Source organism: Asterias rubens, chromosome 8, assembly GCF_902459465.1.
Source record: "Asterias rubens chromosome 8, eAstRub1.3, whole genome shotgun sequence".
NCBI classification, from domain to species: domain Eukaryota; kingdom Metazoa; phylum Echinodermata; class Asteroidea; order Forcipulatida; family Asteriidae; genus Asterias; species Asterias rubens.
In genome coordinates, this window is record NC_047069.1 from 11,836,427 (window position 1) to 11,857,018 (window position 20,592).

Below are 20,592 nucleotides of genomic sequence, written 5' to 3' on the forward strand. Positions count from 1 at the left end.
GGGCAAAGTTAGGTTTGAGAACAGTTTCCTTTAGCAAGACACTTAACTATTACTTTGTCCTTCGGATGGGACGTAAAACCGTTGGTCCCATGTGTTGTGTAACGCATGTAAAAGAACCCAGTGCATTTATCAAAAAGAGAAGAGGTTCGCACCGGTGTTTCTGGCTGTGGCTGCTAAATGCGCCGTAGCACCATGTAAACCCTTAAAAGGTGCTACATAATTGGGTCTCAGAATTCATCACTTTCAATAACCTCTCTTTCTGTAAAGCACCTTGAGTATCTTGTTTGTAGATCGTGCGCTTTATACATAGTTTTTGTAAGACTCCGATATTATTATTATTATTATTATTTATTTAATCCTGATAAATGAGCCAGAACTGGGTAGCGATGGAATAGTAGATTGGTTATTATGGATAAAAAGAATTAGCTCTGAAAAAAAATGAAGAAAACAAAGTTACTACTAGCATTATCTGGTTGTTTTCAGGATGTACATGAAGTTAACCTTACAGAGAACCAAAGGGATGGAAAGCAGCTAGTACCCAAAAAGGCCTTTATCAGCCATAAAATGACTGCAAGATTCAATCGACTTCTAATCAACCAAACTGTCCAAGCAAATGTCTTGCCTTGATTTCACGTCTGAGAACTGCCAGACAATTTGTTTCCACTGAACTGACCAATTCAAGAACTTTGCGGTAGTGCAGTTAATTACGATCCTATAAGCTAAAGTAGTAGTTTCAGCCAATTTTCTATACCAGGTAGTAATTAAAAAGCAGGACAGTTCTTTTCTGAACTGAGAAGTCTCACGAACATCCGATAAATCTACTCCGCGGTAGTAGAATAAAGCAATGACAGTTCTCTAAGAACAAACTCTACCTGGTAAGTAGATCCAGACATTGTGTTACCGCAAACCAAATATATATTGATACCCGCAGCATTTGAATGACAGGCTGTGGAGGGAGCGGTGCCAGTGATTCCAGTGGGGTACAATTTAAAGACAGTGGACACTATTGGTAATTGTCAAATACTAGTCTTCGCAGTTGGTGTATCTCGACACATGCATAAAATAACAAACCTGTGAAAATTTGAGCTCAATCGGTCGTCGAATTTGCGAGATAATCATGAAAGAAAAAAAACACCCTTGTCACACGAAGTTGTGTGCTTTCTGATGCTTGATTTCGAGACCTCAAATTCTATTGAGGTCTTGAAATCAAATTAGTGGAAAATTACTTCTTTCTCAAAAACTATGTCACTTCAGAGGGAGCTGTTTCTCACAATGTTTTATACCATCCATCTCTACCCATTACTCGTAATAAAGAGAGATTTTAAGATGATAAATATTTAGCGGAAATTACCAATAGTGTCCACTGCCTTTAAAGCCATTGGACCCTTTCGGTACAGGAAAAAAGTTCACAGATTTACAAATAACTTACAGGGTTTACAGAAGGTAATGGTAAAAGACTTCTCTTGAAATATTATTCCATGAAATGCTTTACTTTTTGAGAAAACATTAAAACAATTTTCAATTCTCGACAACGCGAATTATGGATTATAGTAAACACATGTCATGACATGGCGAAACGTGCGGACACAAGGGTGGGTTTTCCCGTTATTTTCTCCCGACTCCGATGACCGATTAAGCCCAAATTTTCACCGGTTTGTTATTTGATATAGAAGTTGTGATACACGAAGTGTGGGCCTTGGACAATACTGTTTACCGAAAGGGTCCAATGGCTTTAAGGAGGAGACTACAGGCAAACGCCAATGTCTAATAATGAAATACAATTTCTAGCAACTTACTCGTACTGGACCGGTCTTCTGCTGAAGCTTTTCGTTCTGGGTGATTGGACTGGTACTAGGCCCATGTCATCTGTGGTAGTGGTGGTTGCGTAGAAACTGCCTGCCATTCCGATGTTGTCTGTAGAAAGAATTAAGCAATGTCTTAGTCACTGATTAGAGATAATTCTTCAGAAACCCATGATTTATTACACTATGTACAAATACAGAAAACTTCAAATCTTTACTGTTATATTGTGGTTCATCTGTTTGTTTGTTTTTGTATTTGGTTGTGTGTATTTAATGGATGTGTATTTTTCCCCCTTTTAATTTCTTCGTCCTATTTAAAAACGTTTTTTTGTAGTTTTCAAAATGTATGTGTGCTTGGATCCAGTACTTTTTTTAAACGAATGTGCAATGTTTTTCTGTGTAAATTTGTAATATTTTTATCTTAAGTTCACTTCTGTAGTTTGTTATTAGTTGGGACCCATGGGAGATCAGTGAGTTTTTCTTACTGAATGGATTTCCCAGGATAAACAAGAAATAAATAAAATAAATAAAATAAAATGTATCCCTGTGGAGATTTGAAGAATAACTTTCCGTATCCTGCCACCACTCTTTCACTCATTTTTTACAAAAAGGGATATTATATCTCATTGAGGTAAATAATAATAATAAAAGGACATATTGTAAATCAATTAATGCAAACGCCTCAAAGCGCATACAACAGGTAGATTATTTCATATAGAAAGAAAAAGTGGTGGTGTAACACAGAAAACTTTTCCTATTTGAATTTTACTTTCCTTGGTCCCAAGTACAAATGATCCTTACCTAGACTTTGCACAACAAAATCCTAGTAGGCCATCCCTCTATTAAGAATTCCCCTTTTGAGAAGATTTGTCAACCCTGGCTTCACAACCGTGACCTAAACCTTAAGGCCTACTCTGACAACACCAGAACTTGACTTCCACTCATCTCAAACTTGCCACGGCACGTACCATCAGTCTCGACACTCCATTAGAAGAGGAAGTGATTGCTTAGTGAAATTTTAACAAACTTTCTTTAAAGGATGATGTTTGACTGCACTCCTTGGTTGGATTGGGTATTATCCAAAACGGGGTTCTCCTTTAAAGCCATTTGACACTTTCGGTAAACAGTGTCCAAAGGCCCACACTTCGTGCATCACAACTGATATAAACAAATAACAAACCTGTGAAAATTTAAGCTCAATCGGGCATCGGAGTCGGGAGAAAATAATGGGGAAAACCGACCCTTGTTTCCGCATGTTTCGCCGTGTCATGACATGTGTTTAAAATAAATCCGTAATTCTCGACAACGAGAATTGATAATTGTTTTAATGTTTTCTCGAAATGTAAAGCATTTCATGGAATAATATGTCAAGAGAAGTCGTTCACCATTACCTTCTGTAAACCCTGTAAGTTATTTGTAAATCTGTGAACTTTTTTTCTTTTTTTTCTGTGCCGAAGTATATAATGGCTTTAACAGTGATCCGCTGGCCAGTTACTTAAAACACCCAATGACCAGCCAAATTCACCACAACTGGTCAGGCTTGCTTCTTCCGTGTTGAAAAGCATCACTATTTCATATGAATTTGGACTGGTGAAGAAAGTGGCTGACCAGTGAAATGACAAATTAACTGGTCCTGCTGCGGGCCTGGAATACACAAAGACCACAGAGGCCATGGCGTCCATTGCCCCTGGTCTTGGCCTTTGTGCCCTTTCATAAGTTTCCAATAAGATTTTCCAATGGAGGTGCCCTCTGCAAAATGAAAAGTGCCTTGCCCTTTCAAGATGAAATTCCAGGCCTGCTGCTGGCTAGTTATTAACAAATTTAAGAGCAAACCCTGGTGAACTTGGACCCGAGGTGAAATTCTACTTACTCACTCCTCCTGCTCCTTCACTTAGCTTCCTATCTGGCTTTAAGCTTCTGTCTATTGGAGGTGGCCGCCCACCCGAGATCGTCTGCCGATGGAAATCACTCGGCAGCGCCCTCTTCTGTATCGGGAAATCCTTCAAATCACCCACGGCACTGCTCATTAAGGCGTAGGGTTCATTCTGGGCATCTGACGGAAGACGTCCCTCCGGCCTCAGGCCCTCGTTGGCAGACTCCATCGGCATGTAGAGGGAGTTGTCCGGGTATTGGAACACATTGGAAGAACTGCTGCTGCCACTCATCGGCATGTAGCTTGTCTGCTGCTGCTGCTGCTGCTGTTGCTGTTGCTGCTGTTGCTGATGTACAATCTGCGCGTGGCTATCCCGACTGTCATACTCTATTGTGCTGGCCCTCTGTGGCATGCCCCCTCTCATGTTGCGGTAACCGGCAGATTTGGGTGGGACAGACGAGGACGGCATGGCGACGGACGGCTTGATGGGGGACTGCTTGGTGTTGACGTACCCTGCAGAAGAACATCAGAGATATTCACAACAAATGAACTAATGACGACCTATCTTTCAGCTTTATAGCTTTAATGCAAAGTGCTCATTGCAAATAGTGTAAGACAATTAGTTTATTGTTTTATAACCAGTTAAGTCTTTTTCAATTTTCAAATGATTTGGACAGTTTACTTTTTAGGTCCTTGCTAACTCTTTTGAAGGGCCAAATTCCATGGCTATGCTTACTGCCAAATTTTGCACTGACAATCACCATTCCCTGCTAACTGTGCAAGCACAGAATTTCTACGCAAAACTGAGTAACAAGGAGTACACACGCGCACAAGCAAAAATTCCCGCTAAGCCATAAAACACACTTAGCGTAAGCACGGAATTCCCTGCTTCTGTAAGGCCAATTCTTTGTTTACGGTAAGCAGAGCCATGAAGCATAATCAGGATGTTTATGTAAAGGATGATCATCCACCTACACCCGGTTGAACAGAAAGCATCCCAGAAGGAGATGAAATGTATCATGACAATGCAGTTTAATCTGTCATTACGATATTGGCTGGTATGGGGCATGTTCAAGCCACAAGGGTGCATTTGGAAGCCAGCCACATCAACCCATATTTAATAGACCACAGCCAGAGATTGATAGTGTTCAATTTTTCTAGAATGATTTGGGACAGTAAGGGTTGGCAGGAACATGAATGTGTTTAACCATTACAGATAAAACAGATGTTAAATTTGCAGTAGCTGTAGCTACTGGGCAATCTCGGTAGTCTAGTTGGTAAGACACTGCTCTAGAATTGCAAGGGTCATGGGTTCGAATCCCACCTGAGTAATATACATGTGATGGTTTTTCACAGAACTCGGGAAAGTACTGAGTATACAGGGCTAACACACATCGGTAAAAACCAAAATTAAAATACAGATAAATAAAACATCTGGACCAAGACCAGTAACTGTTGTCGAAATCAAAGTTACCGAACAGCAAACCTTACCTATAGGAATCTTGCTATCCAGCCACTGATGTCCAGAAGGCGGCGTCGTCTTTACATCGTTCCAGTTCGTGATGGCAACTGGGGGTGTGTCATACACCGGAGCAACATGTTGGAGCCTGCTCTCCAGATCAACAGGCGAGAGTACCTTAGAAGATTGGGGCGGGAGTTGATTATACAAAGAGTCATCAAAACTTGGAGGCGGTGTTACTGGCATGGTCTTTAAGTGATTGGGCTTGTGCGGTCGGGGAGGCGTGGCCACGGGTTGGGACTCGGTCACTGATTGTCTCTTCGGGGGTCTCGGCGGAGGTGCGGCTGTTTTCTGAGCAGATCCATTTACTGGAGAACTATAAAGATCTGTGGCGCTCCGAACACTTGACGATGGCGAGGGAAGTACATCGTACAGGTCCGGAGCGGCATCAGTTGCCCCGACTGAGTTGCGGAACGAGATTTTCTGGAAGTCCTGGGCGAGTCTGTCTGTGGATTGGCTCATCTCCTTGTCCTGGTTCCTGATGAGTTTATGCATCCCTGGTGGGATGTCGTACAGACCACCAGATTCATGCGGGGGCGGTGTATCATACAAATCTTGCGGGGTCTCGTTCAACCGATACGCTTCATCTGGGGAGAAGCTTCTGTTCAATTCCATACTCTGCTGTCCGGGAACAGGCTTGAAAATATCCTCCTGGTTCTTTAAGGACGACTCTCTACGCATTAGAGCTGGGGGTATGTCATATGTGGGTTGCATGTTCGTCGAGGAATTATTCCTCCGTAACACTGGTGGGACATCGTAGTTCTCCGAAGGATCACAATCCCGCTGGGAGGGCGGCAAGGGGGCCATCTCACTTGGAATGCTACTGCCATTGCTGCCCGAGCTCTCCGGCCTGCCCGTCGGGATATCAATCTGAAATAGCTCCTGGCTCTTTCTGTCATTATCCCAGCCACCATTTGCAGGGACACTCTGTGAGTGGAAATGGCCATCTCCAGTGCTACATTCATCTAGAGGAATGTAGGATTCACCCGTCTCTGTGGTGTTGATGGGAGCAGACGCAGGGACACCATTGGGGTATCTGTTACTTGTTGAGTTCTGGGTAACATTGACAGGCTGGCTGGGCTGATAAGGTGTGTTCTCTTCTGAGAATTGAGGACAAAGCGAAAGGGATATCAACAAATCATTTTTTAATGTTCAATTGTAAGGGGACTACAGAGAAGTTGATCAACTCCTTTAAGGAGGAATGTCATTATCAAAGCATGCCTGGGGTTGTTCATGTACATAGAATGAACTCTAACCACATTACTGCACCATCATGTACAGTAAGCATTTCCATCACATCAAAACACAATGGTGGTGGCGCTGTTCTTGATGTGACCACCAGTGCTTTTGTGTGCAGTAACTGGGTGAGAGTTCATCATTTCATGTACACACAGCCACAGGCTTGCATCTGACTGATATTTAAGTAAGTTGTTTATGTGCACATCATCACATAAGCTGGCCTATAAAATCCACATTAGGATGTCCATACCCCTTGGGGGTGGGGGGGGGCACAGATTTTTTTTTTTTTAATACCTACGTGAAATAGTCAATAAGTCAAAGATGATTATGTTCAATGTGCTGTAGCCCATAAATCCATAATGACCATGCATTTCTTTAAAGTAGCCTTAAATATAAAATTGGGTCTTTTTTGTGAAAAATATGTTGTTTTTGAATGAGTTTCTGCCTTATTTACAACCAAAAAAGCCTCTGTCTAACCACAACCTTGACACTTTGTTTTTGTTTTGAACTGCAGTGAATTTTGGCCCGAAGTAAACCTTCGTTGTCAACATCCTTAGCCAGCTTGTCCTAGTCATCGCTGGCGTACTCTGCAAGTGAAATAGTTCCCACAGGAAGGGACCATCATTTCCTGGACCAATGTCAAAACAACTGCATCCCAGGATCAAGCAAAAGCAGAGATTAAAAACAATTACTGTGACAAACAAGTTTTGTCTACATGTATGTGTCAGGAGTTCCGCGCATGTACAATGGTATTTGTGATAGTGTCAAAACAATTTTGTTTCATAACCAGTTACTTGAATGTGATGACCTTAATACTCTCGGACGGCTACTCAGATCAATCTGACAATCCTTTTGTTTCATACTTTGTCAAGATGGTCTTGGGGTCGTCCGAGAGTGTCAGGGTTATCCTGTTTCTTTATATTACGTGTTTATGTCCCTTATACTGTATATTTTATCAATTTTTTTATCTTCTCCATTTTTGGAGGATTTGAGGAAATAAAATAAATGCACATGACATTTTAGTTCAAAGCATTACTTTGTTTTCAATAGCCTTTCTAAGCAGTCGACCTACATAAGTAGAGTTCTCCTTCGACAGTTGGTCCACTGGCCAAATGCCAGTTAAAACACCGGCTGACCAGTCAAACTTCACTCCGAGTGGTCCAACTGGCCATTTCAGTGTTGAAAAGCATCCATATTTAATATAAAGTATGGACAACTCGTGAAAAAGGTTGTGGACAAGTGAAATGACAAGCTAAATGGTCCTGCTGGCCAGTCACTAAAAAAGTTAAGGGGAGATCCTGACTAGCCGAGTAAGAAGAAATGATATTTGGTTTGCGATAACACCATGTGTGTATCTACTTGCCAGGTAGAGTTTGTTCTTAGAGAACTGTCTTGCTTTATTCTACTGCCGCGGAGTAGATAATCGGAGGTTCGGGAGACTTCTCAGTTCTGAAAAGAACTGTCCTGCTTTTTAACTATTACCAGGGCGGATGGTATAGAACAAAGCAAGACAGTTCTCTAAGAACAAACTCTACCTGGCAAGTAGATACACACATGGTGTTACCGCAAACCAAATATACATTGATACCTCACAATGCAATGCCTCAAATCCTATATAAGAAGAAGTAGCTTTCTAGAGTGCAATAAACACCTGAGTGATGGAAAATGGATGTTGTGTAACCATGGAGGAAGAACTTCCTCCACGGTGTAACCAAGCTGTACAAAGTTGCACTCCTTGATGGAAGCTACTCAAGCAAATCTTCAGAGGTGTATTACGTAGCAGGGCGGGCCTGTATGCTTCGTTTTTGAAAGGGCAAGGGCACCAAGGCATTTTGTTCTTGGTAAAGGGCACCCTATGATGAAATTGCAAATTTGTACTGGAGCATTTTAATGGCGCCAACGCAATGACCAGGGGTCACGGAGGCAATCGTCTTCGTTGCCTCTGTGAAGTATCAGGCCTGCAGGCACCAAGGCATTTTATTCTTGGTGAAGGACACCCTATGATGAATTGAAATTGCAAATTTGTACTGGAGCATTTTAAGGGCACCAAGGCAATGACACGGAGGCAATCGCCTTCGTTGCCTCTGTGAAGTATCAGGCCTGCAAGGGGTGGGGGTGGAAGACAATCAATGTCTCATCTAAATATGATGTAAAGACATCCCATCCTCCACTTCCACCCCCAACACAGTCACAGTAAAACACAGGGATGTGACAGGCTGTTGAGAAAAAAACCTGAAATCTGAGAGTAAAGCACGGAAACATGCAAGCTTGAAAACATGCTAGCATGAAGCCAAATATTATCATTTATCTTTGTGGTTTTAAAAAGCCCTACTCTGCAATCTGGGGCGTTATTATATGGTTTTATCTTCAATTTTTTTATGAGTTTGATCTTTTAAAACATATTTGTTTGTTTTTTTTTAGGGAAAAAATAAAGGGGAATTCCAGGTGATAACAGAGAAATCACATCCCCGAAAACAATAACTCTCTGTATTTCCTCTTTTACAGGGTTGTAAGTTTATACATTTTTGTTTTCAATAAAAATTGAACTTTGATTTTCAATTATTTCTATTGACCAATCAACACCCAATTAAATTTTTTGTTTTAAATGTTTAACCTTTGTGTTCTGAATGGTCCCTTACATGCACATGGTAATAAAGTGACAAAAATGACAATGTAGTAAAGTATCAGAGGAGTGTATGAAATTAATAAATTACCATCAGACTGGAATTCAAAACCACTTTAATTAAGTAGATGACAACATGTAGTGTTCACAAGTTATAAATTACTTCCTCAAACTTCGCAATCACGAAAAACAAGCTGACAAAGGTTTAATGGATATAATCAATTAAAGGAATTGATGCACGAACGTTTAATTTATTTTCAAATAATACCAATTAATTTCATGTTTAAAAAGAAAAATAAGAGCTCTCGACAATTGGTTAAGATGAATAAGAAAGTAGGGCTGGGGTGGGGAAGGGGTGGTGGATGGGGCTACGGAAGGGGGGGGGGGAGATGTTTTCAACCAATGAAAATTGAATTAGTGTCATGGCCGTGGTTAAGTCCTCAGGGTTTGGGTTTGGGTTTGATAGCTATACTATATTTATAAAACCCCTTACCAATATTCTGCCTTTTCATTGGTTTAGAGCGCGTCACATGATATGTGTTAGTTTTACTAGACGACGGCTGTGTGATAGTGCATCGGTTTGCTGTGCGCTAGTCCGAAGACTATCACACGGCGTGCAGTACCCAGATGTCCGTTGCATGTGCGAGGATGATAAATTGATAGTCTGTAACCATTTCGAATTATATGACACTACATGCAGCACAAGAACAGTTTCCGCAATCTACATTCGCGTCGTCCGTCGATTGTAGCATTCAGGTATAACTTAAGAGTACCATGTTTAGAAATGTTTGGGGTATTATAAATTCGCCTCAGGAAAATAGAATGCTGCTGGGATCACCTCGGGAGTTATAGTTTTAACCATTGCATGAGTAAAAGCAGTCAATATTTGTATAATAGCTTCTCTTCACCCAGAGGTATAAATGGGTACCTGTACCTGCGAGAGGTTGATATTGTGTTTGATAAACCCTTTGGGCCCCAGAATCAATGGTACGTTAAATTTTACACTTAATATTGTACATTCTGGAATCCAAATCCAACATACATTCTGGAATCCAAATTCATTGTACATACCTTGTCCCTCCAACTGGAAGCCACAGGCCACGCAGATCTCCCTCACCCAACGAATCATCTCCACCTCTGTGTTGGTAACGAGGAAGTACTTTCTCTTGGGGGTCACGATGTCGAAGATGAAGTTCTTGGCCAGCGACCTCCTAGATTCAAAGGTCAAGCCCTGGTCCACCTGTTCACAGGAATTCAGGTCAATGGTCCCCTTGGGCTTGGCCGAGTTCTGGTCTTTGTAGTACTGTAGGTAGACAGCGTTGGGTGGGCTGCGCTTTAGGACAAACCACCTCCTCTGCCATCTCTGTAAAAAAAAAATTCACAAAATTGACTTAAAGAAGTTATCTGGTTGGGATCACTCTAAACCTAATGGCAACAACCATCTTTGGTTAGGAGACTACAGCAGCGGTGGGTGGCTGCGGTTCAGGACAAACCAGCCTTTATGCCATCTCTGTAAAGTGGGTTAACAATAAAAATTCAGACTTAAAAGGGAAGGTATATGTTTGGTAATCACTCTAGAAATTAGTGTTTGATAGTATTTTGAAAAACATTTCACTTGTATTAGAGAAATTATAGGCCCTATGGTTATTTTAAAAGATAACAGCTTTAATGCCCCAAAATTTGAATCTGAGAACCACGTAATGCTTCTCAGATTGTTTATTTCTACTTCTAGGGATTATTCTTCCTGCGTGGTCATCTTCGTTCTGAATTTTGGCGTGACAACCTTTTGAAATGAAATGTACGTGTACATGTACATGTATGAACAATCGAACGGTTCCAAAAAACAAAGGATTTGCCTTTAAAGCCATTGGACACTTTCGGTTAACAGTTATGTCCAAGGCCCACACTTTGTGTATCACAACTTCTATATATAAAATAACAAACCTGTGAAAATTTAGGCTCAATCGGTCATCGGAGTCGGGAGAATATAAAGGGAAAACTCACCCTTGTTTCCGCACATTTCGCCGTGTCATGACATGTGTTTAAAATAAATCTATAATTCTCGATATCGAGAGTTGATATTGTTTTTTTGTTTCCTCAAGAAGTAAAGCATTTCTTGGAATAATATTTCAAGAGAAGTCTGTCACCATTACCTTCTGTAAACCCTGTAAGTTATTTGTAGATCTGTGAACTTTTTTTTTTTTTTCTGTACCAAAAGTGTCCAATGGCTTTAAAAACAAAACGTGAAACAAAATACAGCCGGAGGTGAGAATGTGAGCTCAACATCAACCTCTGTTCCCATGTGAGTCGGCTGGCTTGAGTAGAGTAGGTTTTTACAGAATATTTAATACATGGTACGTGACAAAGGTGTAGATTTAGCGACTTGTAAGGGACACACAGTATTGAACATACATAAGGAGGCGGATTGTTGATGGAAACCACAGCCTGCTTGCTGAAGTCACTGTCAAAACAAAAGTGCAGACTAACACAAAATGCAGATTTATGCACGACCTGTAGTATGTTCCACTGAGAGAAAGTCTGTCTGCCAAGGATAAATCACACACCAGAAAAGCTGAGACAGGTCTGCCTCATTGTTCTTACAATTGCCCGATTGTTCAGACAGTAATTCCTTTATGTGTTAGAACATTCTTTAGAAGCTTGGCTTTCCATTAACATTGATTTAACAAGAGGAAATTAAAAAAATTCTACAAAATTCTTGGAAATATAAATACCCATAGAAAATTGTTTAAAAATTATAGTTAATTTTTTTATTTCATTTTTTTATTTTTACATTAAATAAGAATGTCAGTTGAGCAAAATTCACAACTGTTTATCAGTAACTGGAAGCACAGGTCAAGTCTGGTTTTTACTGTTAATTTATTGAATACTTTACTTCATAGGCCTATAGGATGTAACCTACTATATATTAAAGGCAGTGGTAACTGTTTTAATGACTCAAAATAACTATTAAGCATAAAACTTTACTTGGTAATGAGTAATGGGGAGCTGTTACATTGTGAGAAACGGCTCCCACTGAAGTAAGGTAGTTTTCGAGAAACAAGTAATTTTCCACGAATTTGATTTCGAGACCATGGAATTACATTTTGAGGTCTCGAAATCAAGCATCTGAAAGCACACAACTTCATCTGACAATTTTTTTTTTTTTTTCACTATTATCTCGCAACTTAGACGATGTTGAGATACACCAAGTGAGAAGACTGGTCTTTGGCAATTACCAATAGTGTCAAGTGTCTTTAATGGAAAATTTCTACTTTTTAACAGTACAATTTTTGTAGCCATGAAACATGTTAAACTAAAGTTTTTGAAGAAACAGAATGGAGCACACGTTCAAGTCAATATTACTGAAATGTTCAGTGCATGTAAAACATAATAAAAGAAAACTGTGGTGGTAACAGGAAAACCACAACCACCTTTGCAAAACTCATTTTCTATGGCAAAACCAACTACACACAAATCAGATTTACAATAGCCTGGTGTTTACACTATCAATTTAAATAATGTTGTACTACTTTCGATAACCATCCGTGGTTAAAACGAAAGGTCTTGCCACTACATTGTAGGCACTGGATGGTACAGGTACAACTGGTAAAACCATTGACATGATTGAAGTACTCCCTGAAATTGAATTTGCAGGCCTCAAAATTGTAAAATTTTCTTTTTTGATTGAGTTTTTTAGAGAACTTTCCTACGCACTGACCACTATTTTCATTAGTAATGAGCTGGCATTTACAATAGAACGCCTAATTCCCCATGTGTTTTTTTTTTACCATGTGAATGCATGTGGAAAAAATTACGTGGTAATATTGTTAATATTATTTATTTGGCCATTGATATTTGAAATAAAGAAAACCACACACAGACAGTCAAATTAAGATTCTGTGAGTGTGAGTGTCTTAACTCTATAGTGTGAGACAAGGAACATCATCTGTTAAAAGTGCACTCACAGGGTAAAAAGGACAGCCAATTAAACTACACTGCTGATAAATCTCCCTTTAAAGCAGTGATAACAATCTTCCACTGAAGAGCGCTAAGTGAAACAGAAACCATGATCCATTGTCTCGATTGACAATATTTCTCAATACACAACTTGGCAGCTGCTATCAAAATAAATAGGAACCTGCTCAGTATACAAAACTTTTTTTGTTATAAGTTTTTCAATTTCTTATGGCGGTTTCAAAAAGGACCACCCCAAAAAGAGGAAATCAGTGATGAAGCAGCAGAGGGGTCAAACTAAGAGGATGCAACTTTTGTTTCACATATCTAGTGTAAGAGCACCGAACGCAAGCTCTGATGCTTCTGTTCAGCAGAGTGTGGGTTCGAATCCCAGTCGTGACACTTGTGTCCCTGAGCAAGACACTTTACTATAATTGCTTCTCTCCACCCAGGGGTAAATGGGTACCTGTGAGGGCAGAGATGGTTCTTGTGATTGGTTTAGCCGAGAAGCGCATACATTGCGCACAGGCTGTATACTCCCAAGGGAGCTGAGATGGTTTAAGGATGATTTAAGGCCCAGTGACCAGGGGTAATAGTGTCGGAAGCGCTTTGAGACACCCCTCGGCCATGAAAAGCGCTATATAAAAACGGTAAATTATTATTATCATTATTGCTTGAGACCGCAAACATTAGCCTACAGGCTATACATAGCTCAGTTGGTAGAGCGTTGGTGCGTTAATCCCGAGGTTGCAGGCTCAAGTTCTGCTCTGGTCAGCTTTTCTCTGTTTAAAACACTAAATGTCAGTTTTACCCAGTCAATTTCCCTTAAAAATGTTGACAACTTTGGACAACCCTTTAAACTTCATCTAAAGGAAAACAGTACAATCGTCACAGTACAACTTGCAATGGTTAATGTTGACACTGTCTACAGACAATATGATTTACAAATGGAGTCATTTGTCTTTTTTATCAAAGAACACATCTTCAAAACAGCTGTGAATATGTACAAAGCACTTTCAAACACACACTCAAAACACATTTACAGACTCACTTGATCTCAGCATGCCCAACCAAAGTGGCCACTGCTGGGAGTCAAAGCATTTAATAATACTTTAAAATAATCGCACATGTGCAAGTGACAAGGGTTTCTTAGTAGCTGGACCCAGAATGCTGGACTTCACTACATGTACCTCCCAACATTCAGACTTTCAACTCTACAGTCAAAAATGTCTCTTATAAAATAGCAGAGCAAAGTGTTACCAATGTCAGTTTCTACTAAAAACAAGTCATGATTTGTTATATTCAATAGACCGTATTGAATAACCCTACTTTGCAATGAAAAGTCGCCATCTTGTAGGGCAAACCATATGCGACTCCAAACGCGGACATCATTGAAGCACGCAGCACGCAACATTCCCGGTTTGATTTCTACGGCACATGCACGCACACACGCATGCACAGACGCCATCTTGTAGGTCAGATATTTGAACATTGACGTCATATCAAATATGATATATATTGGCATTCAGTTGGTAAGCAGTTTGCAACGGCTGATTCTATTTTCTCAAAATATGTTCAGTCTAAATTTTGCTTGCCGAAAATCGTTACCTATATTTTCATTTTGAGGCTCCTGATCAATACATTGTTCCTCTCTGGGACTACTGCACTTTATAAATACTTCAAGTATTATTATTATTTTAAGAGTGACTGTACTGTACATTGTGGTTCTTAGAAAGAAACAGAAATTGTCAATGGGTGCTGCAGTGGGCCTACATGTAGTTCAACACCCAGGCTTTAGTTACAGATACACACATTACACACATTTTGGGAGCCCTGCGCCTTCATTCATGGACAGGGTTTCAACTTACAGGTTGTATACAAAAAATGTATTAGTAGTTTAGTACATCCAGACAGTATTTATGGAAACTCAAGACAGAAGCCTTATTTTCCCCAAAACAACCCTCGAAACAGTAAGAGGAAATGCAAACAGGTACTGTCAACCTTTAACCAGACCATCATGAGCTTGGAGTATTTTTATTTGTTTGCAACACGTATTTTCAGCAATGACAGGATACAGAAACCAGCCAAAATTGCTTAGTCATGATAATAAGGATTGAATTTAGTTAAATCTACACAACACTGGGCCACATCTCAGGCTGCAAGACCAAATGTTTTTTCCCCTGCTTTCAATATATTTGCCTGACTTTTAGGTGGCAGTTTGAAGTAATCTCTAAAATAGAATGTAAAGCCTGTAAGCATACAGTTAAGAAAATTAACACAAAATATGTCCTGTGTTTGTTCTGTGTAATGCCAAATTTGATAATTTCTGTAAAAAGTTGTTGTTTGTGAAAAAGAATTCTCATTCAGTGCCTATGCCCTGTCTGGACTTGACGCCAACAACATTTGAAAACAGAATTCATGATGTGCAGAGAACGTTCACAATGAAAAGGTTAAATATACAGTCACATAAAAACCTTAGATGTGACTTTCACTTTTCTAATCATATCAAGAATCTTGCCCTGATCTTGAGGGAACTACAGTTTTTAATGGGGAATCCCAGAATAATGTGCAATACCAGAGATGGAAATTGTAGCACACGCTCTGAATCAACTTTCACAGGCTGGCTGGCATTGCAGGAATTATTTCCTTGCAATTAATTGCTCAGCAAGTTTAGCTGCCCAAAAAAACCTGCTGATTAAAGGTAGCAGGGAACTAGTTTAGTATGAAGTATGACATGGGCATATTAAATAAAGCTGTTTCATGCAAGAAGAAAATACTGATTAGCAAATTTCTTTGCTAAGCAAGAAATGGTAAATGTTTTGGTAATTTGGCTGATAACCTAATTTTGCTAAGCAAGAGTATTCTTTTCTTAGCAATTTTGCTTTGTGCTTGCAGGCTAAATGAAATTTGGCCGTGTTCATTTATGTATGCACATTGTACTGTTTAATGTACACAGCTGCACATTATATGTACACATGTACATGTACCTTACCTTGAAACTCTTGGTTCTGGTTTTGTTCTACCTCCATGGTTTTACCAAACACAGTATGAATACAGCATGCCATAGATCCATGTTAAATATTATCAAACATAGAACTGAACTCTGTGTACTCCTATACACCATGTGAACCACAGAAGAAAGGACAAGAGATGTTCCCTCTTAAAACGGATAGCTAGCTTGATGAACTCATAGCTTGATGAATTGATGGCAGGGTGGATCCACTTCACTGAAGGCACAGATTCCTCCGGAGTATCATACAGTGTACAAATGAATAGTAGAGGATCCACGATGACAGTAGAGCAGGAAATTGAGTCATTTGTTGACAGGGCCCATCTCTCCCTAATCAGGCAGCCCATAATGGAGACAAACTCATCATTTACAAACTGTGCTGTTTTACGGATAAACAACTTAGGCTAGGCTTGGGAGCTGAACCTGTTAGTGTTAGCCCACTATGGATTTACCTGACAACAAACTTTCCTTTCTTGAAAATGTTATTCACAGAAGCTTTCCAAGATGAATGATTTACATCCAAGGGGGTTGAACTTTCCAGCTGTCAATTTCACAAAGAGTAAGGACTTGTCTTATCTCGAGTAGGATTAATCTTAAGGTCTGCATGCTACAGTGCAGGGTTGGGACTCTTCCTAAGTCCTAAGACTAGTCTTAAGTCAGGAAGAGTTTTGTGAAATCGACGGCATGATCTTAATCCCCCCACAAAAGGCAATTATTATTTTCAATCCCCAACAATTAGTTTAACATTTTTGCTTCTTTTCTGGAAAGTTGCTGACTTTTGCTTCTTTTACAGAATAAAAAATTACCCAACAAAATCACATTCAGATTAACCATGTACAACTCTATGATAGGGTCATGTTTTCAGGCCTGATACTTCACGGAGGCAATTGCCTCCGTTGCCCCTTGCCATTGCCTTGGTGCCCTTAAAATGCTCCATTTTACAATTTCCTCATAAGGTGCCCTCTGCCAAAGAGAAAATGCCTTGGTGCACTCGCCCTTTCAAAAAAGAAGCATACAGCCCTGTGTTTTAAGCTAGCACGAAACCCATAGACCATTTACAGCAAGCAGGCTGGCCAAATCCCAATGTAAGAAGAATCTGTGAAGATGTAAACAGTGTACGATTGTACATGCAAATGTAGGACGATTCAATTTCGAACGACACAACCAGACCGCGATAGGAAAGCAAAATACAAGCAAGATTATCACTGCCAGAGACCTAGGAGCTGAGGAAGCACTGGATTCCAGGAGAAAATGAAAGATAAAGAAGGTGGCGATCAGGTCCTAATGCAACAAACATTGACATGTGTAACAGCCAGTTCTTTTCAGAATCACCACAACTCAGTATTGCGTCCAAGGTACAGTGTAACACCACAGAAACCCTAACCAGACAGTCACAACAACCTCAAGAAATTACCACAGCTCACTTGTCAACCCGAAATTGATGATTCCAAGAAAACAAAAAGGCCAATCAAATTTCATTTCAACAAGAAGACAACCTTGAGGGAAATGGTAAAAGTCTTTTAATGAGCTTGTCAAATCTTGTGTGCACCTGCCAGCCCATCTTTCATCTACCATCTCCATAATCTGGTACATTAGATATCATGTGGAATAGCTATGAGCCAATTGTCACTCACATTTATTGCCTGGCGTCATCTCTTGCCAACATTGTTTGATTTGATATTTCGACAAGCTTAAAGGGACAAAGCCAACATTTGAACATAATTGTTTTTTTAGTTAAATAAAAATTTAAATTGCACTGCCATCGTGACGCTCTGCTTGTGGCTGGACATGGAAACATTAAAGGGAAGATACACGTTTGGTAATTACTCAAAACAAATATTAACTTTAAAATTTACTTGGTAACGAGCATTGGAGAGCTGTTGATAGTATAAAACATTGTGGGAAAGGACTCCCTCTGAAGTATTGCAGTTTTTTTAAAAAGAGGTAATTTCCCACTAAAATAATAAAAGACTATTCCTATCCAAAACCACACAAATTCGTCCAAGCAAGGGTGTTATTTCTTTCATCATTTTCTCGCAACTTCGATGACCAATTGCGCCCAAATTTGCACAGGCTTGTTATTTTATGATAAATTACACCAAGTGAGAACACTGGCCTTTGACAATTACCAAACGAGTACAGTGCCTTTAACTCTCAACCAGTTTCCACACTTGTGTCCGTTTTAAAATCTACCTACATGTCAAAAACAGAATGGGCACCCTCATTGTTAGTGCAGCAGTGAAGTGCTGTAACTCGGTGAATGTTCAGAGTTTATCATCTGGCCACAGACTCATTTGTGCTCACAATGATAGTGCTCGTCCAGTGTAAAATTTGAACCCTAAAAGCGCACATTTTGTTGCGCAGGCTGTATACTCCCCAGGGAGCTGAGATAGTTTAAGGAATTTCATATATAAAGACCCAGTGACCAGGGGTTGGAAGCGCTTTGAGACACCCTTGGGTGTGAAAAGCGCTATATAAAAACTGGTTGTTAATATTATTTACAAGTTTCTGACAGACTTAAGTATTTTCAAATGAAGGTATACATGTACATGTACTATAATAATTCAAAATGAAAGTGCTCTTTGCAAAGACAAATGACCTTCTCCTGTCATTGATGAAATTCCAGGCCTGGTAGATCACAGTATTACTTCTACACCCTCTGCAAAGGTCTGTGAAAACATGACAGCAACCATTTCTAATATGCAACATGAAGTTCTGCTTACAGTTACACAGCCTAAACTCATTTCCCCATTTCCTCAAATTATGGCCAATCCAATTGGAAGCATTGCATTATTATCATTATAGTAACTTGGGAATGATACAATAGACCTTTTCGCAAATACTGGGGCGCGCGCGTAAAGCTTGGAATGAGGTGCATTGTGGTCTAGCTGGTATCCAAATTTGATCCATATCTATCCCACAATGCACCTCATTCAACAGTCTGCGCTTGCGCATTGGTATTTGCGATAAGGTCTATGTACATGTACTTTTAGAGTAAGGCAGATTTATTTTCTTAGTAAAGGGCACCTAAAGAGAGAAAATATACTTTGATTTCTGATGAACAATTTTATCGGCACCAAGGCAATTAGAAGCAGATGCCTCCTCCATGATATAACCATATAAACCATGTTCAAAATGTTTGTTCGGTTATTTGATTACATCCTATTATTTTCTTAAAAATACCTCATAACCCGGGCCGAATTTCAGAGAGCTTCTGAAATAAAGCACAAAAAGCTGCTACTTGTGTATAATGTAGCAGAACTAAATAATACTGAAATAAGGCTACCAGCCAAAATATCATCACATGCACAATATTCGACTGATATCCTGCTTATTTCATAGAGCTGTAAAAAGGGAGCTCCATGTTTCTACTCAGCAAAAACATTTTAAGAAAAATTGTCTGAGCAGATTCAGCAGAAGCTCTACACAAAAGTTGTGAACTTGAAGTATTAGTAACCAGTCAGTGTGCACTACACAAGGAAAACCTTTGTGGATATAATAAACATGACACGTTCAACAGTCTAGTCTGACCATCTGACACAGAACGTGATGTAAATGTTCAAGCAGGAAAGTTGTTAGCCCTGATATAGGACGTCTGTGCCTATGCAGTGGAGTAGTCCTTATCATCGACTAGAAAGTTCACTTGATAATGTAGTATTTTTCGATGAGTTCCCTAAGTGGATAAACAGCAGGTTGGAATTCTTCATGTATAGCTTCCCCATGGGACTAGGTAATGGCAAATGATATCACAAGGCCATGGACATAACCAGATTAACGCATTCTAGAAAGAAAGAAAAAAGGCTTGTATATGTTTTAAGATAATCTCAATCATCATAAAAATCAGGAATCAAGCTCTTGAGCAGTTAAAAATAAAAATTTATGAATAGTTACAATTGCATTTATGGACAAATATTACGGCTTAGTTAGTGAGAAACTTCATTTTGGAGGAACCAGTAATTGGTACAATTATACATTTTACATACCAGTCAACTGCACCTGAAGCTATCTGTCTAAGATTGACGACGAAACTTCTAAATCCATTCCCAACGACATTCACAGGAAAAATCCACGTCCATCTACCAGATCAAAAAATGATTGGCAAGAATACAGCGTCCAACAAAAGCGTTTCCATACATGGTTGTGAGAGTCACTGCAATGCTGCAACGATCACTAAGTCACCGTAAAAACAAACTACAAGACTAACACATTCAGATTTACAATGTAGTCAGAAAAACAACTGGAAACGGAGCTTGGCAGTTCATCATACAGATCCAGATCACACTTCCCTGGATGGCACGCTAAAAACGAAACCTGGCCGAGCTATCACTATCAGCGCCGTTTCACTACAAACACATGCTCAGAGCACAATGTACACTACATGTGTGTGTGAATCTGTCCTATCCTACATGTGGACTTGTAGCCAAATGTGTGGAGTGGTCTGCGCTGAGCAGAGTATAAACGATCTGTAAACATCACTTGTTTTGATTGCACGCTGCTGACCTACTTGGAACCTTTTTCTTGTATTAGTTCCCTCATGGCTTAATAACTCATCACCCACTGCCTGCAGTCAAC

General features: G+C 39.8%; 1 protein-coding gene across 1 annotated transcript in view; it reads right to left on the bottom strand.

Annotated features, from left to right (window-relative positions):
- The window catches only part of LOC117293826 (GRB2-associated-binding protein 1-like), a 41,288-nt gene that overhangs the window by 2,428 nt on the left and 18,268 nt on the right, over positions 1-20,592 (bottom strand). Inside the window, exons 2-5 of the mRNA XM_033776280.1 lie at positions 10,128-10,419; positions 5,167-6,294; positions 3,673-4,188; positions 1,797-1,914 (exon numbers count right to left, since the gene is read on the bottom strand). Coding sequence (XP_033632171.1) covers positions 1,797-1,914; positions 3,673-4,188; positions 5,167-6,294; positions 10,128-10,419 — 2,054 coding nt within the window. The remainder of the gene's footprint in view (positions 1-1,796; positions 1,915-3,672; positions 4,189-5,166; positions 6,295-10,127; positions 10,420-20,592) is intronic.